The sequence below is a fragment of the Alosa pseudoharengus genome, unplaced genomic scaffold (assembly GCF_046254945.1).
Source record: "Alosa pseudoharengus isolate Yale_2024_CS ecotype anadromous, Long Island Sound unplaced genomic scaffold, YU_APseudo_1.1 YU_APseudo_1.1_scf_22, whole genome shotgun sequence".
Lineage (NCBI taxonomy): Eukaryota > Metazoa > Chordata > Actinopteri > Clupeiformes > Clupeidae > Alosa > Alosa pseudoharengus.
The window spans coordinates 21403866-21429113 of record NW_027468680.1 but is presented as its reverse complement, the minus strand read 5'-3'; the positions used below and the strand labels follow the sequence as shown (position 1 = coordinate 21429113).

General features: G+C 40.6%; 3 protein-coding genes across 3 annotated transcripts; all 3 read left to right on the top strand.

Moving 5' to 3' along the window:
• The first annotated feature begins 162 nt into the window (after positions 1-162).
• crls1 (cardiolipin synthase 1) lies at positions 163-7400 on the top strand. The gene is made up of 7 exons (XM_076299325.1): positions 163-1188; positions 1393-1530; positions 1637-1766; positions 2024-2109; positions 4968-5036; positions 5856-5947; positions 6081-7400. Exons 1-7 carry the CDS (start codon positions 562-564, stop codon positions 6169-6171), a joined length of 1233 nt encoding a protein of 410 aa, XP_076155440.1. The 5' UTR covers positions 163-561; the 3' UTR covers positions 6172-7400.
• Positions 7401-8821: 1421 nt separating this feature from the next.
• gdf3 (growth differentiation factor 3) lies at positions 8822-18428 on the top strand. Its single transcript, XM_076299781.1, has 4 exons — positions 8822-8879; positions 9959-10097; positions 17210-17421; positions 17587-18428. The coding sequence occupies exons 1-4, from the start codon at positions 8822-8824 to the stop codon at positions 18426-18428; spliced, it is 1251 nt and encodes a 416-aa protein (XP_076155896.1).
• A 627-nt stretch (positions 18429-19055) lies between these two features.
• On the top strand, positions 19056-24364 carry bmp2a (bone morphogenetic protein 2a). The gene is made up of 2 exons (XM_076299322.1): positions 19056-20572; positions 22212-24364. Exons 1-2 carry the CDS (start codon positions 20221-20223, stop codon positions 23105-23107), a joined length of 1248 nt encoding a protein of 415 aa, XP_076155437.1. The 5' UTR covers positions 19056-20220; the 3' UTR covers positions 23108-24364.
• Positions 24365-25248: the final 884 nt, after the last annotated feature.

Genomic DNA, 25248 nt, shown 5'->3' with positions numbered 1-25248 from the left:
CTGCTATTTAATGTGCACATTTCAATGCATGGGTGACCTGTGGGGTTTGTTTGTGATGGATGTGGGTATGGGAGATAGATGGCTTACGTAACTAATATAATACTCATAATGCCATGCCAGGCAGGTGGTTGGTGATGAAGCCTACGTGCGAGTGCATTTGCGCATGCGTATGACGGACGTCCTTCAAGGAAAACCCGACAGAATTTACCCAAATGTTTTCATAAATAGTCTTGGTATGGTCCTAACATAATCATTTGTATTAAGTTCATTAGTTATTAGTTGTGGGTGTACTTCATAAATTATAACCCTATAATTAGTCAGTTGACGCGTAAACTAGTATTCTAGAAGAAGGCACTGTCGCAAACGCGAACGAAACGGAATACGGCAAGATGGAACACGTTGAGCGGTGTGGTTGATGGTCTTCACATTCCTCAAAATATGAAGAAATTGTGCAATTGTGTGTCAGACACCTCTCAGATAAGTAGAATAAATAAATTAACGTTAGATCGATGAAGTTTGATCATTTGCCTTGTACGTTTAGCAGCTGGTTTAGAATCGGATATGTTTTTGGCAGTTTGCAAAAATAATTTGTTCAGCTGTGTGAGAGGGCACGTACCTACCCTCAACTGTAGTAATATTGCTGTCACTAAATGGCCCAAACTGTTCAAGGGTGCGTCAGCAGAATGGTGTCAGAAAGCGAGAACAGATCTGAATTGGCACCATCGTTTAAAACAAAAAGTTTGCTCTCTTGGACAATGGTGGAGGTTGGCGCACAATGACAGGCTACATGACCGCAAGTCAACTTTCAACGGCGAGGGTATTAGTGATCACTGTCAGGGCCACTCTTGGCCCGTCTCATTTACACCGCTGCCAAAAAATCAGGAAAGTTGTTTAGCATTGAAGACAAGGACACGCAATCTCACATCTTTGACTTTACGGTCAAAACCTCCAGTGTGTAACTATAACCTTCAACTATTCGATTCCACTCGTGTTTTCAACGCCCGAGTTCCACTTGCAAATTTACCTGTTCACTCTGGAGCGAGAGGTTTTTGTTGTCCCCGTCCAAAGAAACCCATTTTGGACGAAGAGCTAAGCTCATCTCAACAGGATTCAAGGGAAAGTGCATCTTGTCAGCAAGATGCTAAGCCTCCAGCCCCTCACCACGAACATTTTCAATTCAAAGAATTGGTAAGTGTCAGTTGTCGTTTTCAACTAGGTCACAACATTGGTATGTGACCTTATGCTCCTGGTACTTTTGTTTTTTGTTTACTTGTGTATGTTTGCATTTTGTTCACTAATGTATCCTAAGTGGTCAACCATTTGTGACATTTTAGCGACTAACCCAGTGCCCCTTGACACATTTAATGTAATCCTATTTTTTTTCCCTGTCAGTATGAAAACCCATGGACGATACCCAACTTTCTATGTATGGCCAGGATTATGTTGGCCCCAGTGTTGGGTTACTTGATAGTCGAGCGCTACTTTCACATATCACTTGGCCTTTTCATGTTAGCTGGAGCTACTGATTTGGTAAGTTGATATCAAAATGTAAAGGGTTAATAACCCTGAAATTAGAGAGCTTTATAGATTCCATGACCATTAACATGTGCTGGTTGATGTGTGTAACTTCTATCAGTTGGATGGCTGGATTGCACGTAATTGGCCCAGTCAGAAGTCTGCTCTAGGTAGTGCTCTGGATCCTCTTGCTGACAAGATCCTCATCAGTGTTCTCTATGTCAGCCTGACCTATGCCAACCTCATCCCAGGTATGTTCACCTCGGGCTATCCACAGGTCAAATGACACATCGCATCACAGTATTTCCTAAAAGCTACCCAGTAGTTCTCCTCTTTGCACTGAAGCCTGTTTGACAGGATTTGTTATACTTGCACGAATGCAGTGCAATCCGTTTTTGAGTTCAGTTAGTTGAGCCGTTTGTCTTGTAACATAGCTTGCTTAACACATCCTGTTTCCTGTGGACTTTGTTCTGAGGTCTTTGTTTTGTATTGTTTCTTTTTTTTACAGCCCCTCTTACTGCTCTGGTCATCTCCAGGGATATTGCCCTGATAGCTGCCGTTTTCTATGTCCGATACAAGACTGTTCCACCTCCAGTAAGTTTATAAATAAAATAAACAAAACTACCTAATGCCCACTCTGCCAGACTGAAGATGTTCCGGCCCCCTTAGCAGGCATGCTACTTAGAAAAGTTAATCCAATTTATTTACACTGTCCATTTCAACTGTGTTAATGTACGTGTTCAGTATGTGGTTTTATGACATAAATTACACAAAATGGCTAATGTTCTACTAACTTCTCTTACCCTGGAACAGCTCCTTTATGTGCATTCCCTATGAGAGACATAACTCTGGTGAATCAATCAGATGACCGCATAGACCGATGTTTATGTCTGGTCATGCTGGCAATGTGTCTGAAACGGATTACGTGGCATCTTTGCAGCCTCAGTGTACAAATTAACATGACCATGTATACATGAAACCATTACATTATGAAGTAGTGTTCAGTAACAGTTTATAAAAACGGGCAAAAGATATGCAGATTGTTTTGTGTAAAACTGGGAACAGACCTCCCAATTTTTAAGGCTGATTTAGAAATTATGGTCACGGCAGGAATATCAGAAGGTATTACATATTACAATATTAATAAATTGACATTTCATTAACAAAAACTAGACTATCGTTCTTAACCTCTATTTACACACAACACAATGACTCTTTGACTAATTACTTACATCTGAGGCATTTTTTTTTTTTTTTTAAGGCTTACACTCTAGTACTCTAACTTAATTTGGACTAATAGCCTAATAAAAATAACACGGGGGTCCGCGGGTGTCTCACCCAGGATTTTCTTTTTAATTCTGGTTGCTAATCACATTATTTTAATGTGATTTGAGAGGATTCAGGAATAGGCTACTAAAGACAGGCCCACCTTCTATCCGACTTGCGTCACCCTGTTAATTTAACCACATGTCACTGCTTGACTAAATGAAAAACATACTGAACATGAAAAACATACTGAACATGGACACACTCATAGTCATAGTTCACGTTGACAATAGAAAAAACGCTTAGCCTACTTAGTTTCTGACAGAAATTACATTTTGTGCCAACATGTTGTAGAAACACAAACACAGCCTTTATTTGGTGCAAATCCTCTCTTTTACTTTCTTTGGTTATAGTCTGTGATTCACATTAACTGTAGGCAACCACCACAAGTGCATACTAAACGTTTTTGCCAAAGTTGTGCCGTCCTCACATTTGCAAAATTGCTATAATCCCAATTACCTTCGTTATTAACCTACCAGTCGATACTTTTTACCTGCATCGATCGCGATTGAGTGCACATCTAATATAACACTCTGTGGAGACACCACTCTCCAAGTTTCACTTTCACTGTCGTTGCGAGCTAATAGGCTACTATATGGGAAATACTTTGAGACAGAGTTTTCCTTAGCCTGTGCTACACCTTTCCACCAAGTTGAGCGAAATTTTATCCATAGTTTTTACGATGTTGACAGACATATGCCGCACCGCAGTAGCCTATGGCACATGAAATGGAAGCTCTTGATAGCGCAAGCCACTCTATACGTCTATAAAAACAATATATTTATGGAATAAAACTAGACGGGTACCTCTGATTAGCATTTCTGTTTATTGTTAGACTGCGATGATGTGAGTACTGGCCAGTGGAGGGCACGTATACCATGCACACGGACAATATTGTGAGCCTGCCCTATTTCTGAAGCAGTGGCCGCTAGGGTTCTAGTACCTTAGTACGCACTATGCGCTGAACAGGTATTTCTGCTCAGAATGAATGAACTACATTCCACAGTTCCTGTCCCCTGACCTCAACCTCTTTGAAAACCTGTGGCGAGACATTAAAAATACAGTTTCTGAAGCAAAACAAAAACTGTGGAATGTAGTTTGTTCATTCTGGGCAGAAATACCTGTTCATATGTGCCAGAAGTTGGTTGACTATGCAACGCAGATGCGCAGCACTTATCAAAAACAATGGTTCTGCAACTAAATATTAGTTCAGTGATTTTAGGTAAGGTTAAATTTGGTGGAAGAAATGCAGTTTATGTCAACTGTTTGAGGTTGAAGAGAAAAATGTCAACAATTTTCTTTTTCATTCCTTTTCTTTGCTTCCTGAAAAAAAATATACAGACTTGCATTTGAAATATGGAAATAAAAACTTTAAAACAATTTTGCACTTTATTCACATTTGAACGCTGAACTGTAGGCTAAATGTTTCGCAAAAGGCATAGGTTCGGATGTGTGACATTTCAGGCTACTGATGTCATTTAGTAGGCGAAATCAGCTGATAAGTTTAACATTGCTACATGCAACCATGAGGAGGAGCACCCGAGTTTACCCGGCTGCTGTTCCGCAATTACACTCTGGTAGTTTTTCTTTTCTCATCCCTGGATAGTTCTGCTCCATCATATCATCAACAAAAAAATCACTCGCTAACTTGACGCAGGGGAGAAGTGAGGAGCCTTGATTAATTTGCGGGTCCATATGCAACATGGGTAGTGCGCGTATACCAGGCTCAACTGTCATCCTACTATGGTTGTTATAGTTACCATTTATAAGCATTGATATGTTCCAGTGATTAAACTTTTTTTTTACCAGATCTACTTCATAGGTGTCCCGTTATTCAGAATTAATAGCCAACCCACCAGCCAATCAGAAAAGAGTATTTATTTTCTCCGGGTGCTCAAAAACGAACTCCCAATTACACCTGACTCTGTTTCCATTTGATCTACTCAATATCGATCTTATGGAGTGCGATTGAAAAAAATCGGGAGGTCTATTCCCAGCTTTAGAAGAATCACTTATTTACAATACTTATTCATTTTTATTAATTGCCAAAACATGTAAGATCTTTGTTCTTATGGATATAAAATTATTCCTTTTTATTGTATTGAAAATATATATTATTTCACCAGGTCACTCTCAGCAAGTTCTTCAATCCCTGCTACACCACTGCTCAGTTGAAGCCAACTTTCATAAGCAAGGTAGGACCCTTGTTCTTCACATTGTTTTATTTGAAAGGGGAAATATCTTTTCAGGTGTTGACACCAGAAGTACCAGGTTGGACTACTGAACAACTTAAGGACAGGACGATATTTTAAGGAAAAAATGCTTTTTCTTTTTTCAATTTCTGAACTTTTACCGACTTTCAGGTTGAAATATTAAAAGCTTCAGCTGTAAAGTCTTATGAGTTGTCTGGAACACAGCAATGTTTTTGTTAGTGAAGAAGATAAAAAAAATATATTATTGTGCACATGCTTGCTGTTTCAGCAGACAGATGCATATTTTTTTAGCCTCAGGTCAGTTTCCCCAACCTCTTGTCTTGTTACATATCTTCAGAAGTAAGCATCTTTAAGGTCTGAATTTCCACAGAAGACATTACGGTCATTAAGGTCAAGCATAAAATGTGTGCTTAGAGGCTAATGTGTCCAGTAAAAAGCCAAGATTCGTCAGTCAGTGCTGGAACATATTGGTAACTGGAAAAATTGTATTTAATACATGACTGGTGGAGGGCTAATATAATATCATATCATTTTGTGGTAGAAATGGAATAAAACGTTGGAGGTGAAATTGCAGGGAATCTTTGAAGCTTTCTTGGTGAAATGGCAGAAAAACAGAAGCAGACATTTCCCTGTGTGCCCATACCTTACTTGAGCACATGAAGGAAATGTGAATTAACATAGAATAGTCTTACTCTTGGTTTACTTAGTACAAGACTGTAACAGCACTACTGCAGCTGCCCCAACTCCGTTAAGATTTTATGTGGCCCATTGACTAATAAAATAAAGCATTGCCTGTTGCAGGTGAATACGGCTATTCAGTTGCTCTTGGTGGCAGCTTCTGTGGCCTCCCCCGTCTTTCACTATACAGACAGTCTGCTGCTGCAGTCTCTGTGGTAAGTAATAGCCTCTTCTCAAGTGATTTAATAACCATGACCTGACCTGTCATCTGCTCACATGTACTGACCAGTTGGTTATTATGAGGAGTTTAAACAAGTGCACTTATCTAAACGTTGTCGTTGTCCACAGGTACATCACGGCGCTGACAACTGTATCGTCTAGTTACAGCTACTACCATTATGGTAGGAAGACTGTTAAAATATTGAATCGCACCAAGTAATTGTATTGTCCTGGAGACAACTTTAACTCGTAAGCAACAGCAGCTGGGAAAACATTTGGATAACCAGGCTGAGAAAATACTCGGATTAGAATTTGGAAGCGAAGACAGTCTTGTCTATCACCCCTGAAGATCCAGGTCTTTTTATAGTACTTTGATTTGTACATTGATTTGCTTACTGCAGAACATGGAATCATTTTTTTCAGTGTAATGACTAGCAACTGATTGGTCTGCTGCTCATTTTTTAAATCCTGTTTTGGATCATCCGTGGACATGTTTTCTGATTAAAACAAACTGACATAATCAACACAAATTATGTCTCACTTACATTTGTCAATGACCTGTTTGTGTAGACATGCAATCAATGTTATACTTTTTTGAGCTATACACTTCTTGGGTTCATTTTTAGAAGGAAGTATGGTAACGATACCTATGAAAATGAGTTCTCAGGAACACTGAACTTCAAGGTGATCTTTTCCAAGAAAGGAACATATAATTTTTGGATAATAAAGGTTGAAAGCTCATAAACATTGTCAGTGAGTGCTTCAGTCTTCAAAAATGGGTACACACAAGACTACATTCCTGTAATGTTAAACTCTTATTTATGCAATCCATCTTAGCATGTAGAATTCGTCATAAGGATGGGTGCAGAAAAGCAAATGGATCTCCATAGTATTGGGCTCTTGGGGAGTAGTGGAAAGTTGTGTGCCATGCCCACCACCACATGTTCAGTGCTGTAATTCAGCTTGATCCTGTTTTATGTATTGCTATGATATGATGCTGGCTGTTCTTCTCCAGAGGAGGGGGATATACCATGTTATCTTTATGTTATACAATTTCTATGATCACGGATGCCATGTAGATGTGATGAACACAATGCAGTAAGACTGCACAGCTCAGTGAACATGTAGCCTATGACCAGGTGTAAACTGGATTGTCTATCATCTTCTGTAAAATAAAACAATATAACCAAATATAATCTGTAATTCACAATTTTGCATAATACTGCACTTGAAGGGAATATAATTCATTTACTGAATAAAGTTGGACCATTTTAGCCCAGTATCTCTTATCTTTGATGGTATTTTGCCTGTGTGGTGGGTTCTGTGCAGAAGTGTATCCAGCCACACATCACTAAGCTGACCATATACCCACCGTTTCACAATCATGGTTTACCACGAGCCGCCAACTTCTGTTTCAGACCTGGAGACTTCCCCTCACATCAAACAGGGTATCTAAATAAATTGTCAGCCTAACTGTAGGGCTTTATTTGAGGACATCCTACTCTGGCTTTTATAGATATGGCTTTATATAGGTCTTATTCATGACCTGTTAGCATTGTTAACTGTAAGTCAGTTATCAGTAGTATGTTAAACACTGTAAATGTGAACATGTCCATTCACCACTTGTAAGGTCATCTCCAGCACTATACACAATATCCTCATCACTGTTATGCTCAATGCCAAACCCTTATTCAGCATAAAGTAAAGATCAATACAGATTAACAATTAACCTGTGTATGCTCGTATTTATTTAACAATTAACCCATGTATACTCATATTTCTGAACAAGTTAACTGAGTGAATGAATCTAATCAGTTTGCATAGAGTAGTTTGTAAATGCAGCCACCAGGGGGCATCTGATTTAAGAGCACATTAAATGTTGTGAGTTCCTCTTCCAGTCCCTTGGGGACAACTTTAGCAGAGGGTTTAGTCCTCATGGACATGCCCGTTTTTATCTAGTGTCTATCACCACTGTTTAAAATCACTTTTTAATTGGAAATTCATTATCGAACTCTTGAGTGAAAGTTATTTTCTGTGTGTGTCTATAGGGAAAAAATCCTACACACTTCCTGCTGTTGAGATGGGAGCACGTAAGCCAGACCTGCCCCATACAGTATGGCACAGCACAAGCGTTTTACAAGCTCTGTGTACAGGTGAATGGGGTCCTGATAATAGCATTTTTTCCTGTAAATACATCCGATATGCTGCATCTGTCAAAGGAGGCTTTTTGTCATTGCTATATTAAAGCATCCTCATATTTATAGTTTTAATGATACATTATTGGTACATTTCAAAATGCTCCAAGACATTTTTACCACATTTGCCTTGACACGAACAGTGGCACATTTATGCAAGCAGAGTAGACAGCAGAACTAATGTTAAAGATTAAAGATTCAGCTTCCTAGTGTATAGTTCTGTTACATGTCTGTCTAGAGACAGGTGTGTCTGGGGAGTTCAGCCTGAACCCACCCACAAATTCCAGGGATTATACATATAAACTCTCAACACGCAGGTTAATTATTAGTTGATCTATTTGTGTGTGTGTGTGTATGTGTGTGTCTTAACACAAGTTGTGTGATAACCATGCAGAGCTGTTTCTACCTCACCAAGTTTTCATTGCGTGCAGAGCGGTCGATGAGGTGCTTGGTCTGACTAATCTAATGATATAGCTAAAATGTTTGCGAAGTTGGTGACTCACCGTGACATTAATGACAGGAAGCACATGCCATAGACATTGTTCCCGTCCTGATGGCCTTTGATGAGGTTCTGTCCGAGTCACCAGCATGTGACAGATACACTCAGTACGAATCATTTTGGGATTGAGCGTGGATTAGACCAGTCCAGGAAGCTGATGACACGCACTGGGCGAAATGACCACTGCAAATCTGTCAGTGCTGCCGTCTTACTCTGAGACAGAGGACAAAGCTGGTAAGTTTTTTTTTAATCTATCTACACTTGTACAATACTACTTTCATGTGTTTTTTTCCCTTAACAAAATCCTTTAACTCAAATATGCTGTTGACTACAACATGTCGAACAACAACAGATGGAGGCTTTGTGCTGCCTCTGACTCGGTGTTAACAAGCTGGAGGATGAAGCCATTAAACTCTACTATCCTTCATCACACTCACATGGTTATCGTACATGGCATCTGTAAGAATGCCGGTGCTCAGCTACTGAACTGAGACATTTGAAATATATCCATATACTGGAGGCTGAGCTCAGAGGAGCTGCTGGTCATTTTATTTAGTTGAATCGATTTGTTTGAGAGAATGCGCCTTCCCAGTCTGTGCATGTGGTGCTAAACCAAAATGACTTCGATTCCAAACTAACTACCTTAGTTACAACTTTCATTAGAACTGGGCTCATCTCTAGTTTGCTCGTTTATTTTTGGTCAAGTCAAGAACAAACATGCCAATATTTCAGCCGCATGGCCTTCATTAGAGCAGATATTCTGACTCTGATGGGTAGTTTGCATTTTATTTAGTTGTTCGAGAGGGACGATGTGCAAAACATTATTTTAGTGAACCTGAAAGGTGGTTTACAAACATGGACATCTGTGCATCGACAGCTTAATAATGTAATCTGAAATACAGAATAAATCCATATTTTTTCTGACATGCAAACAGCATTTAAGCCTCATGTTAGTTGATAGATTGACTCCGCGTAACCTGTTGCACAGACAGATTCAGATCAAATCCAATGCTGACACCTTGGCAGTGAATGGATGAACACACACACACACCAGAGTTGTCAGACCTGCCCCATATATCAACAATGTCTCCAAGTTTCATACAAATAGCCATCTGTGACAAAACATGGTAGTGACATGTTCCCCCTCTTCCCACCTATAATGACAGCATTGTTTGGCCAACACTTTTCTCTCTCCTTCATCTGGCACAAAAGGCAGAAATCCCGGCCCCAGCTGCAGAGTCTTGGTGGTGTCTTATTCAGTATGGTGGGGGTAATTCTAAACCTCACCACGCTCATTGTCTCTCTCCCCACAGACTCACCTGGCACAGGGCCCAGCCCCCTGCGGCTTCAAACACCTGCCCTTGATGGCAGACAGAGGAAAAGGGGGGAGAAGAAGGGATGGAGGAGGAGGAAGGAAGGAGGAGGAGGAGAAGGGGGGGTACACCCTGCTGTGTACAGTGGCATCAGAGCCAGTCATGCCACTGCACGTTGTGAGTATGTCCAGGGTGTACTTTCCCTGTTCCATTTTAATGCATTTGAAGTGTGTTCTGAGGCTGTCCCCAGGCAAGATGACCTTTATGTGTTGTTTAGGCTGCCACTGTGACATAGTAGTATGTGCTTGAAAGTTAATCTTATATTCTCCATTAAAACATATCACAATGGGATTAAACTGAAAGAAAAATAAAATGTCACCTGAACATTTGTCATGGCTTTCTCTCAGCTGTTTACATGTGAAATGAAGCGACAAAGCAGAGGATTATGGCAGCTCAGAAGGTGCCTGGCTTGAGTTGAATTCTGCTTCAGCAGTGGCAGTGGTGTTGCATTTGGAGTCCACCTGGGTGTTGTTCCCTGGACAAAAATCAAACAGTAGATGTAGCCAAACCAAAATCTGGATAGCACAGTCCCTGTCATATGAGAAGTCTGTCATGGTGAACTCCTCATGAGATTGCATTATCCATGAGTTGTAATGTGCTTTTTTTAATTCCACTGGTTTCTTAAAGAGGCTCTTCTTGTTCTGCCCAAACAGATGAAAGTTTCCCATAATGGGGCTGTTGAAAGCACACTAAAAGAACTTGTGAGTTATTGAAGACAGAGCCGTTGCCGTACCTGCTCGTTGTCAGGACACAGGTTCACGTCGACATTGTTCACACATCTGCGTGATTGACAGTTTGGTGCGTCTCCCCTCTCTTCTTCTTCTACAGCTTTTCCAGACTCCTGGAACACGTGTTGCCACATGTTTGGTCTGTAAATCCTCCGATGGGTTGCATCACTTGTCTCTTAGCCAGCAGTGATTACATCCTTGCCTCTTATTCAATTCTGCTCTTTCATCCCCCCCAAGACTTCAAGCGAGAACTTTCCAGGCTAAATGGAAGAGTGCTCGTGCTCCAAGGGACACACTAATCTGCGGCAGAAGCCATTTAAAAAAAATAACAGGGATTTTTTTAACATTAGTTTTTCCAAGTGTGTAATTACATTTAGTTTGCTCATTGCAATTTGCAGTGTTTTAAACGAAAAGGTTATTATGGTAAGAGGGATTTTTGTTTTTACGCAAACACATGTAAATTAATTACAATACTGTATGCGCAGTGCATATTTTACAGAGAGAGCCTACGATACTTCAAGGCATTTATTATTAAGACATCAAAATGTGATGTTTGAGCCTTTTAACTGATAGCAGATGTTCTAATGATCTGAATCCCAAACGAGGATTTGAACAGTCGTTGTACAACACAGCTGAGCACTTCAGACCCAGAGAGGGGGAGGAGGACTTGCAACCACAAAAAAGCCAAATAATTGATTGTTGAGTGCCACTCAATGAAAGAAGAATGCTTTAAACCCCAAGAACTACTGTGGTCTGCTGGATTAAACCCCTCTCTGATCATTTATCCATCTTAGTTATGAGCAGGAAATTGTTCACCTGTCATGTTGAAGCTCTGTAATTATCCTGATTTGGGTATTCCCCACGTCCTGACTCACCTGCAACCTTCCCCCCGTTTACACATAGGCAATCGACTCACCAGTCTGTGTGCCGAATGCTCATGTGTTTTACATTGTAGTTTTATGTCTTTCAAGTTTCTCAAAATGATGCTTAGTATTTGTTGGCAATGTAGTTGGCTACAAGTGAGATTTGTTTGTCAATAATCATGAAGCTACGAAAAAAATGAGAATACTTTGTTTGCATACTGAAAATAACTGATTCGGCCATGCAATTAAAAACGGCCCCATTCTGAAGTTTGCTCCTGCTTAAATGATAGAGAATATGATGGTCGCAACATTCAGGAGGACAAAAAGTTACCATCCCCGAAGTAGAGTTCCTTTTGGTCAGTCGCTGAAGTTTTGTGTCACGTGTTGTCATTCTCAAGTGTCTGCTCCCTGTGGACTGAAATGATTCTGTCCAAAGATGGCCGTCGTCCAGTCACCATACTGAGCTGACTTGGTTCACTAAGAGCGCAATGGCAGTTCCACAAAAAAAGGCCCTATCCACAGAAATTAGCTGAGCATCACAACCAACAGCATCTGTTTCCAATATGTAGCGTAGCGGAAGGGTGGGTGCTTCATTTGGTGGGGAAAAAAGTACAGCCTACTGTATCTTTAAATAGCCTGTGGCTTTGGGCTGGACGGATGTGTGGCTTATTGTTGTATCCCAGATTCCTTGAATCTAGACTACAACTGCTTCCCTTTGAAGACAACAAGTGTACAATTACAGTGGAATGTGTGCAATGCAGCCTGTTGTAGCTCTTACATGTTGTGCAGGATCTATTGGTGGCAAAAACAATCGTCATAACACAATATGTTTTTAGGGCTGTTGAGTAGTGGTCCGACATCATTCTTGAGGTGGCATGCAGTTGCTTTTGCAACATGATCTGTGTCTGAAATACACGGATTGAGAGGTTGTCACTGTTAAAATCACTGGTGACACCTTTGTGTCAGTTTGAGTATGATTTTGTCTGTATGTGTATATCAAATTAGACAGTAGAATCAGACCGTCAGTAGCATTTGAAATACAACAGACTGGCAGATGTGAATGTACAATATTAAATATTCTAGCAAATTGTATATTCACATCTGCTCATCACAGTTTTGTAACAAACAGCTTTTGTGCAAATTACATTACTTTCAGTATCAGTAAATGTCCTACCACACTAAGGTGTGATGGGATCCTCTAATATTTACCACAGTGCATCTTTCATCCACAATTTAACAAGAACAGAATGTCATCTGGCTCAGAACATAATGCAAAAACACTTACGAGAGATAAAAATGTTATTTTTCCCTCTTTAAATAAACTTGCGCCCAACCACCTAACACCATCAGCCAATTCTTTGTGTCATGTCAATATTTGTGTAGGTCCCACGTGTAACTGTGGGAGTTTCTGTTGTTAATTAAGAGTGATATATTTTAAAACACACATGTGTGAAGCATTTGTGCGTAGTTTCTCTGGAGATCCTATGAGCACACTTGCATGGGTTTTATATTGCACAATAAATGATAGTGACTGCGGGTGCAGATCATAGGAAGGTGGGAGGGGGGGTGGAACGCTGCTGGTAGCCCAGAGCTCAGTGACACACACATTGACAGCTGTGGCAGAGGGCCGACAGCTAAGCCAACATGGTGAAATATAGATTGCCTGTCCAGCCTCCTCACTCAGTTCAAGGCATACCAGTCATCCTGCACTTTTTTTCCTCTTTCCCCTCCTTGGAAAGTCGTGCTTTGGGAAAGAGAAAACAGCTTTATCCCAACATTTTTGAGTATCCCAGACAGACCAGCTCTGGACACACACTGCTGAGTTTCTTCCTCGGCTTGTTCAATAATTGTTTTGTTTGAGCAGTATAATGTCAACGTGTGTGTATGCATATGTCTGCACATGTGGCAATACCTGACTTCAGAAGAATGTGAAAGAAAATAGAACGTCAGGACCAATATAGCTTAGCGCTCATCCCTCAAAATGCAAACGACATAGGATCCTTCAAGGTCTGAGAGTGAGAAAGACAAATCTCACCATCGAGGAGTACCATCACAATAAACCACCAGTGTGGGTGTGAAATCAATTTCATACAGGTGAGCAGCTTGTGCACAAAGTGTTTTGGGTTTTCAGGTGTTTAACCTGTTTACCTCATGCCTACAGGTACTTTCATAAAGGAGAAAAGATCCACATGTGTGATGGTTATCTTGACATAAAAGATCACAAATTTGCACCTGTGCTTTATAGTTTTCATGCCACTGACAGTGTGATGACAAGCAAAGAATAGACATTGAAAACAAGCCTACTATAAAGCTGTTCATGATTTATGGGTTTTGACACAAACAACAGCTAATCAAACACGGTGTTTCAGAACACCTGAGCTAAAAAGAAAAACGAAATGTTTGACAAATAGCCTGTCAGTAATTTGTTGTACGGTTTGTAGATCAGGGTGATAATGATTTCCGTCTTCTCTTTCATTTGTGTTTTCTTTTCTTCCAGTGACAATTACAATTATAGAAATCTAGTTTACTTGAAAACACTGAATGTGAAGAAAGACATGAGTTGGTTCTAAACTCTGTTTACCACATACACTGTAATAATAGCAACGTGAGGTTTTGAAATGGACAGGTAACATTTTTGAAAAACATATTAGTTGTTTTCCTGTTGTTTTCTGTGCCCATACACATTTTTATGCAAGAAACCAACTAGTTGTGTTGTCAATAATATTAAAAACTTTTTCCTGATATTTTCCATCTCTGAGTGTATTTGACAGATGTATTTTCCAGAGAAAAGAAGTCACTGGGACTTCCCAAACTGGAATTACAAATTCTCCAAAATGTCAACACAGGACAGTTAGGTTTTTAAAGAAGTCTGAGGTCTGAGGCACATCTAGGAGAAGAACATTTGCAATGGGGAAAACACCACACGCAAATCCATTAGTCCCAATGCCAACATTTTTTTTGTATCAGTCATTCACTGACTGTATAAATCATTCCAAAAAGGAAAAACACAAAAAAACTGCTGAAAAAAATCAGACATACCCTGTCCCATATGTATAGAATCATTGTCTATAAGTTAAATTTGTAGCCTTTGTACTTCCCCAATGCATTTCTGTTCCCCTTTCTAAATCACAGCATCTCAGCCTTCAGGATTGTAATTCCTTTACCCACCTTGAGACTGTCACTGGGTTTTAGAGCAGACACTAGATGATTGTTTGTGCCACTGAGGTAATGTCTAGCACCCACATCCACTCTATAATTGGATGAGATCTTCTGTCATGACTAGAGACATTGAGGGGACACAGCTCACATTACATTACTTTTTAATTGCATGTTTGGTTCGGACCATTCTTTGTGTAACATTCTGCAGGTTTTTATCCTGTATCCTCAGATGCCCAAATGTTAACTTCAAAATAGACGATACAGTTATTTATATTAGGCTATAGAAAATGAAATGCATTTGATGAAATACAAGAGAAATACATTTTGATATCGATACCAGCATTTCTTTCTCCTCTGTTAGCCAACACTTTTAGCCGGCATGCTATTCAGTCAGATGTGTGAGGATGAAAATGCTAAGCTTATTCAGATGCCATTTGAGTGCATTAAAAAGCCCAAAGCAGCATGGCTGCCAAGCTTGAGCACGGTACACGGTCTTTGCATGTGGTCAGAGAGAGGGTCCACACATCACCTCATCCTGATATCTAGGACATAAAGCGGATATCACAGTGTCAGCCTATTCCAACACCATTTAAGATGATATCCTGCAAATATGACAGACTTCCCCTTGTTTTGTTATGGGATCTGTGAAGTCCCTGTGGTCAGCTTGGTAAAAATGATTTTCAATATGATGTCTAACATTACCGCGTGTCACAAAACATCCCTATGTACTTCTGAATGATTGATTTCAGAAAGCTTCAATGGCGTAGTCATTTGGAAAGCAAATGTGAGAAACAGGGGCCTTTGTGTGAAGTGTGATATGATCAAATCTGCTGTACTACAGAATAAATTACAATCTAAAGTGAAACATAAGGACATAACAAACACCATTGACTGTGCAGTTGTAGTAGTATGACTAACTCCTCACCTGATACAGACATCATTCATTCAAACCCTGTGTGCACACCACAACCTCTATGTGGCCAGCCCGTGTTTGCAACCTTACTATATTTCACATCGTCATGAGTAATATCACAAAGTGTGATTGCTGCTACAATGAAAGGACCACAGTGCATTGTTTTACAAATGTCTTATCTCAGAATCTATCCCAGTAAACAGTGCAATGTTATGAGTATGATGAACCTTTCACCCTCTCTCTCCCTCTCTCTCTCTCACACACACACACACACTCACACACATGCGTTCATGTGCACCCAAATGTGATTAATCTTAGTTTCTGCATGAGATTGCTTTGAAGTGTGTTTATCTGATGGAAGGTGCATAACTTCCTCCAAAAAGCTCACTCAGGATAGCAAAGGGAAAAAGCACATCATGCCTTTGTCATAAGCCCACCCATGCAGACATTTACTTCAAAAATCACAGTATACTATTCAAACAAATTGAACAAAAATATGTATTTATTATTATTTATGCATCCTTTCTCTTGAAACATGTATCACCAGCAAAGACATGCATTACTGAAAATATTAACCATATTTTTGTTTCACTCCCATCTGATATTGTCTTACATATTGTGACATAATAAACCAGTAGTACTTCTTATATGAATGAAACACTCTTGACTGTTGTTTTATGTTTCGTCTAGCAATGGTGGTGCCACCATAATAATCCATATAATTATTCACAGAATTAGTAAAAATTACCAACTCTTCAAAGACAGAAAACTGCATAAAATAGAGAAGGGATATGCTGATTTCAGGCGGTTGCTTTTCATTTGGCCTGGTATACAGAGGGTACCTTTAATCCTCTGGCCTGTCCAGTGTTATTCACTCACTACAGTTCATCAAATGGAATGCATTCCCAAGGTTCAGCCAAGGAACTGTTATCAGCTAAGAGCTAATGGATCAATCCATGTCTTGTCAGTGCTCTTACCGTTCAGGTCTGGAATGTGTCTGATGAAAACAATGATTCTGTTCTGCAAGCAAATAACAGAGAAGTACTCTTGTCTGCAATACTGGATTACAAGATTTGCCACTTTCAAAGGGATTGTGCACGCAGATCTTTAGGGCCATATTCAACTGCCTAATGATTCAGTTAATTTAAACCAGATGTCAATTGCTTTTTAATCTATGCAGACCAAATCCAGTATTTAAGACAATACTAACAGTAATTGTGGTGCACAATTTAGCCGTCGTCTAGCCAGGTTTGAATCGTTTGCGCACGCGCATCGCCATCCATCACACTAGGGTGCCCCTTATCTATCACCCTTTTGTAGGCATGTTGTCAGTCTTGGCCAATCAGGATTAATCTAGCAATTGGCACCTTGTTATCAATAGTCCTGGAACAACCTTTGAATCTAAAGATAGAAACGAGGGAAAGGACGGAGGATACAGACAGACCTGACCATTGTGCGATATGGCTGGCTCAACTTTTACCTTGATCTTTTTAATCAGCATTTGTTATGTGTCTGCTTTTAACATTAGCGAGAATCCAGAGTTTCAAGAACAGTTAATTTTAAAGACGCTGGGCCTGTCTAGTCGACCTAGGCCGTCAGCGCATGGCACTGTTCCTTCTCTGCTTTGGAAAATTTTCAAAAAGGCCCATGCGAAGGATAAAACAGTATCCACAAATGATCCATGTATGGTTTCAGAATTTGGTGTCCGTGGCAACATAGTGCGATATGTCCAAGATCAAGGTAAGTTGATAGACATGATTACGTTGATACATGATCAGTGCCATATTGCGCTACTTCACGAGAGGGGAGGGGGCGGGGGGTGTTCTAAAATGTTGCCATAGTTTTTTTTAGGCTAAGCGCTCCACATTTGAATTGACTAACCCGTACGCTCTGTTTACCTAACAGGTAGAATTATCCCGGGATCGAACAGCCATTGCCCTAAATGTGTGGAGAAGCATCTGTTTTTCAACATGTCCGTGCTCGAGAAAATTGAGCAACTCTCATTGGCACAGCTGGAAATTAAGTTCAAGCAAGATTTCTCTCGCGTGTCACAGGACGTCGGTCAGCAAGCCTTTAGTATGTCGCTTTTCAAAGTTCTGAAGACCACACTTAAAGGTGTGAATCACGGCTCCACTCGAAAGCTGCTCTTTTCTCAGTCAGTGCAACTCCTCTCTGGATCTGTACGGTTTAATTTGACAGACATAGCCGAGTCCTGGAGAAAACCCATCAAAAACTATGGCATGATTCTCATATTGCACCCAAGTCAGCTTACCAACACTTTAGACCCACTTTATTTTGACAATGTCATTTCCCATCAGTTTGTCAATATAGTTCCACAATTCTACACGTCGCTGGTAGTCGTGTCTTTGAACCCGCTCCACTGCAGATCGAGGAGAAAGAGAAGTGCTTATTATCTACCGGTTACGCCCAGCAACGTCTGCAAACCGAGACGGCTGTATATTGACTTCAAGGATGTTGGATGGCAAGACTGGATCATTGCGCCTCAGGGATATATGGCTAATTATTGTCACGGAGAGTGTCCATTCCCTTTGAGCGAAAGTCTTAATGGGACCAACCATGCCATCTTGCAGACTTTAGTCCATTCCTTTGATCCTAAAGGTACTCCCCAGCCCTGCTGTGTTCCAATTAAGTTGTCCCCCATTTCTATGTTGTATTATGACAACAATGACAATGTTGTCCTAAGACATTATGAGGACATGGTTGTGGATGAATGTGGCTGCAGATGAATTGTAAAAACTGTTTACATAATATTTGTTTGTGTTGTGTTAACCTGAATTTTAATCAGCTTCGTAATTAGTCTACCAGAGCGGTCTTGTTCTAAGTTAAATTAACATTTTAGGTTTTTTTTTTGCATCCATTTCCCCCACATGGATTTTATGTACATTATAGCATTCATGAATAAAAGCCTTTTCACTGATATCCCGCAAGTAAAGCTCTTCTAAAGAGTAGTCTATATTTTTCTCCACTTGTTGGCGCACTGTACCCAAATATGAACTTTTGAATTAAAGCCTGAAGTTTTTCTTGAAAGTAAGTAGGCGGCTATACCTTATTTAAAAAAAAATAAGGTGTGTGTATATATATATTTCATTACGCCCTGAGAATAGTAAAATCTACATAATGTGTTCCTATCTAGTTCATTTATGCATTTGGAATGTGCGTCATGGTCACAGAACTTTAAAAAAAGCTTTAAAGCTGTCTCATATCTTCTGCTGTGTACGATGAGGGAATGGTCACTGCATATTCAAAGTATGGAAATATTAAACGCAGTGGCACGAACAGTCTTCCCGCTGGTGATGAATCGCAGTGTTTTTGCTCGTGACATCACAGCCACAAAAGAGACACGGCCTCAATCAAGTGCTGCGCTCACAGGACACGCATCTGAGTTCGTGCTGTGACCGTGGAGAGAGAGCAACGCATTCCGAGAGGAGTTCGGAGTGGATCATTGCTTCATTTGCCTGACTCAAAGTCACTGGTGTATTTGCCGACGTTAACAGTAAAGACGCAGTCTGAACTTGGACTTAAAACATGTTTTCTCATTTATTTTAAACGAGAGCGACTGTTTTAGAATGTGTAAAAAGAGGCGGGCGGTTCTCTGGAAGCTTTCTGTTTTCAGTAAAACGGCTTGAAGAAGTGCTATGTGAAATGGAAAGCAACTCTATAACTGATTGAAAAAGACGAAGAGGCGAAGAAGCATTTCGACAAAACTGAGCGTAGACATTTCTTTGGAACCTGCTCGACTGTCATGGGGAGGATCGGTACGCGCCGCCGTTTGTAGTGCCTCTGACATGGGACTTGAGTTTTGCCTGGACTTTATCTTATGAACTTGCACTTGTAAAGACAACACCTATCCAAAAGGTTGCTCCGAGCACCGGACTGCAGTTTTACATGCGCATAGTGGATGTATGACACTTGTTACTTCCAGTTCCGGAGGTTGTCAATGGATCCGTCAGTGCCTTATTTGATCGATTGTAATTGCTCGACAGTTTCCAATGCGTTTTAAAGCCCTATTTTTATTCTTTAACAATGTATATTCAGAGACGTGTTAACCTATTTTTTATAATCTTGAACTCTCAACTGATTACATCAGAACTCAATGATTTTTTACTGGATATTGTAAAGGTGTAGCCTAAGCATTTGGCATTAATGTAGGCTACTGAAGCAAATAAACATATCTCAGTTGCACTCATACTAGGCTCAGAAAGTGCTGACCCCTCGACCCGCCTCTTAATTATAGATCCGCTTTAATATGATATATTTTGTCATGGATTGTGGACAGTTATTGCGTTTTAGAGATCCTAATCGGCATGCGTAAATTGAATTTGAACCCAAGGTGCAACGTGCTCTGTGAATGAGCAGAAAATACTGGCATAAACTTAGGCCTATACTGTTGTAAGTTACACTAATTGCATCTACCATGGCAACTTCAAATTGGAACTCATTAACATTTACATCGCTGTATCCGCTGTGACAGCAGCGATTCAGTATTGACAAGTTGTCATTTATCAGACGAGAGTGATCATGGTCTTCGTTGTCCGTGCTGTTATGGTGCTGTTGCTCGGTCAGGTGTTTGTCGGAGATTGCACCGGACTTATTCCCGAGGTTGGCCGGCGGAAGTACAGCGAGTCTGGAAGGCAAAATCCACCACAAGACGTCTTAAATACATTCGAACTTCGCTTGCTCAACATGTTTGGGCTGAAACGTAGACCGAATCCAAGCAAGTTGGCGGTCATTCCTCAGTATATGGTGGATCTGTACAACATGCACTCTGCAACTTCAGAGAAAATCCTCGGGAGACATAAAGGGTCATTGGCAAGGAATTCAGAAAAGCCTGCCAGTCGGGCGAACACGATTAGAAGCTTTCATCACGATGGTAAGGAAAATGAAATAAGTGTCGTTTCTTGTTTCTCACACACTCGCGCGTGCACACACACACACACACACACACACACACCTCTTTTCGGTTTGTCCCCTCTCTGTCTCCCGTCCTCATCATTTTATGTCTGTGTAGTGACGTGCTATTATCTTGTAAACTGCCTTAGGATAGGAGTAGAAAGACTATGCAGAGATAAAAAAAAACAACAACATAGTTTAAGCAGAGTAGTCTGGTGTGTTGCATAATTATTATGGAGTGATGTTGACCAATTTCATTGATATGCAAGTATTAGTTCAGTCTACCTGAAATATACTCTCATTTCAAGCCATTTTTTTTGTTGTTGTTTTAAGCTGTAACTCATTTTGATCCATTTAACAGTTGGAAATGTGGCAACAAAACACATAGTGGCTAAACAGAAGTGAAAAGAGATGTCTACCTTTAATATGGTGCTATGTAGGGAGACTTGAATCACTTAAAATATGTGCTTCTAATGACACACACAAGTTCAAACTTGTTCTGAGAACAATTACTTTGTAAAGCCATGTGTTTCAAACATGAATACCACTGAAGTGCATAGTCTTGTTTTAGATTATTTCAGTGATTCTTTCACTACAACTGCAAAGCCACAGGTTTTCAACATTTCTGGATGTCTTCCAGGTAACTAGAGAGAAGGCCAAGAACATGAGTTCTGATATGCCTGTGTTGACCCCAACGTTTTCACTTCAGGGATCCCACACATTTTCATTTACAACTTTTCAGAACTTTTCCATGACTTTTCAAAGACTCCTCCTGAAACTCTTATGACCTATCACAACCAAATTGTAGACAATACTACACAGGTTAAGTGTAATTACTGAATAAAAACAGCAACCTTTCCTATTGCTTATTTTACAGGCTAGTTAGGCTATTGATGTGGAAATTGTGTCACAGCTGAAATCCATACTCATAACATTATTATTGAAGGAGTACAATCAAATACAGTTTATCAGACATACATATGACAAAATCGAATAGCATGATTGTTCCAAAACCTCCAGTGAATTTATTACATTTCATGACTTTACCAGGCCTGGAAAAGGGAATTTTAAAATGTCAAGACTTTTCCAGGATTTCCATTACGAAGGAATGGAAACAGTAATTTGTTAGAACTGGCCAAATGTACCCAAACTCTAATCTCTAAACTCTAAGTCCACAGCCTCTATGTCTACAGACCTCTTGCCCCAGTATTTGTTGATCATGACAATGTGAAAGACCGTATGTAGACGCAAAATGGTTAAGAGAAAGAGAAAGGGTTGTCTAGCAGGGACATCTTTGTGTGGTTGGAAATGGGCAAGATCCCATCAAAGACTGCAAACAAAAAATAGCTGTTTGGCATGCTGTGGTGAGGACTTGGCCTACAACCAAGGAGCACTGGTTAAGCCTAAGTTTGCCTCTCTGTACCTCCTTCTGGGTTTAAACATTAGCTCGAACCATGCCACTTGAGGAGTCATTTTCTGAACACCAAAAATATAATTGTTTTGTGAGTGAATATGCACTAATTGCGAGTAATTGTGGTAAAGCAGCAGCTATGAAAAGCCATCTCAGTGAGAGGGAAAAGGTTGCCTGACGTGTTTGTTTCTCTGCCCCACACACATAGAGTCGTCAGAAGAACTCAGCAGTCACGGTGGGAAGACTACGCAGCGGTTCTTCTTCAACCTGACCTCCGTCCCGGGGGAGGAGCTTGTCACCTCAGCAGAGCTCCGTATCTACAGGGAGCAAGTCATGGGCGCCATCGCTAGCAGCAGCAGCAGCAACCACAGCAGCAGCAGCAGCAGCCGCAGCAGCACCGGCTACCACCGCATCAACATCCATGAGGTTCTCAAGCCTGCCGTGCCCCTCAAAGAGCCCATCACGAGACTCCTAGACACCAGATTGGTGCAGCACGCTCTCAGCAAGTGGGAGAGCTTCGACGTGAGTCCGGCGGTCATCCGCTGGGCCATGGAGGGGCACGCCAACCAGGGCTTCATGGTGGAGGTGGTCCACCTGGACAGTGCGGAGGAGGAGGAGAGCGACGCGCGGAGACACGTGAGGGTGAGCAGGTCACTGCACCAGGACGAGGACTCGTGGCCTCAGATGAGGCCGTTGCTGGTGACCTTCAGCCACGATGGCAAGGGACAGGTTCTCCACACACGGGAGAAGAGGCAGGTGCGTAATAATAACAAGCAGAGGAAGAAGCACAAAGCCAACTGCAGGAGGCATTCCCTCTACGTGGACTTCAGCGACGTGGGCTGGAACGACTGGATTGTGGCCCCGCCAGGGTACCATGCCTTCTACTGCCATGGGGAGTGTCCCTTTCCACTGGCAGACCACCTCAATTCTACCAATCATGCCATCGTCCAGACTTTGGTGAACTCCGTAAATACAAACATTCCCAGGGCATGCTGTGTGCCTACAGACCTCAGTCCAATCTCCCTGCTGTACCTGGACGAACATGAGAAAGTGATCTTAAAAAACTATCAAGACATGGTTGTTGAAGGCTGTGGGTGTCGTTGAAATTCAGATAAGAAAAAAAAGAAAGGAATAATACTTTTTGCAAGGACACTTTATTTCCCAATGAAATCTTTATTTATAAGAAAGTAAAACACATATTTTGGAAAAAAAGGTATATAAGAGTATATTTATGTCTACTATTAAGTTGGGAAAATAAATATTTTAATCAGAGTTAAAATAATGTATTTCTGATGTACATTTTAAAATAGTACAATTCCGCACATGAAGTATCATGCTCAGACTCTTATTTTGTATTTATTTCTTTCATAACCACTTTTTAGTGAATAGCTTATATCTATTTATGTATAATCAAGTGGAAAATATATAGATGTGTACAATATTCAACTTACCATAGATGTGTTTCCTTTAAACATTTGATTGGTGAAAATAAAGTCTACTCTGGTATCGTACAGAGTATGGCAAGCCCCTTACAAGCTGAAGCAAAAATCCCCATCATCATGACGTCCTGAAGCACTGCAATAAACATCAGTGCTTTCTGCTGTCAGCACTAGTGTAGTCAAGTTAAGCTCTTTAATGTGTAGTTGTGGAATTTGCCTTTTTTTTAATTTGTCATTCAGTAAACATCAGTGCTGCCCTGGTAACATAGTGGAACAGACTTCAGAAATGGCGCAGACCATATGCACAACTAAGGACATACCTGTGCACTGCAGTATTGAAGAGGTGGGATATCATGGGGTTTCTAAGCAAATGTTAATGTGAATGCACTTAATTGTCTTAAAAAAAAACAATGTGACAGGTAGTTGACACTGAACGCTCAGGAAATGTGCTGGTATGTGAGCTTTCTTACACAATTTGAGCCTATGGAGTCTACTTAATCAATTATTTTCTTTGAGACCATGATTATTGCATGTCTCTACCAATGCCTTCCTGACTCGCTTTAGGGTTGTTTTTTTTACCATCCCATACACATAGGTTTGCTTTTTGGAATCCCATGGATATAATGAAATGTAGTTATATATTGGTAACTCCTTTAATGTAACAGCATTGTCACTAAAATATGCTGGCGATGGAGCTCTGTTCCCTGTTAAAACATGTCAACGTTTATCAAGAATACCGAATGAGAGATGCTGCTAGACAAATACATCTTTTAGCCTTTAAAGGATGCTAGTCCAATTGTGGAACATGTTGATAACTCAAATTGAATGCTATAGCTGGGTCCTGATGTTCTATTACTTGAACTCAAATGTCAAGAGCTTTGAGGGGAAAAAACACATCAATAAACTGCTTTTGTCAAGAGGACTCAGACTTCCAGGGGGGTGTGTGGGGTGGTCTGCTGTTTGACAACATTTGAACGGGGATGTGTGAAATGAAAACTACATTTTTGTAAGTGGTCTCTTTTGAGTGTGCAGAGGGGTCAGTATTGCCTTGCCATACACTCTTCTGTCAATGAGTAATGAGTGACAACCTTATATACTCATGTACAGATAACTCGTCCAAAGGGTGTTAAAACATGGAGTGCATATAACTTCACGTAACACATACCAATCAATTAAGTTAGTTTGAGACGTCCCATAAAGTCCTGCTCGGGTAATCCAAAGGTCCCGTGATTGGCTGTAGTTGCATTATAAATCTTTGCCATTCAAGGCTTTTTTGGAAACTCTTGGAAAACATCTTACAGCTTTTCAGCTGTGTGTACCATGTTTCCTTGCTCTTTGGGGTCAATGAAGTTTAATAAGACCGTTCATTTTCCAAGGTCATTGAATGGCCGTATGGGTATCTTGTGAAGAATTGGTGCAGCCAGTTGAAAACAGTTTGAAAATAGACACTGGAAGTTCATTAGGGGGTCACTCTGGCAATATGGCTTTTGACAGCCATGCTGTTCAGCACATGGATACTACCAGATTGGCCTGTATGGTTTACAGATGTGCCTTCCATAAGGAAGAGACACACCCAGGCTATTGAGATCGTTGTCTGAGGACTTGCACACATTGTTAAATTATGTTACAACTGGCAGTACAACGCAGAGCTATAGTTACAGTGAAACGAAATGCTTAGAGGGTTTTAATTGATCCTCTAAAACATGTTACACACTATAAACGATTCCCATTAGTCCGCCAAGCAAACACTTCTCTGTGACAATGGCCCGCATTCCGAGGACATGCTTTAGATAAGATGGGAAGATT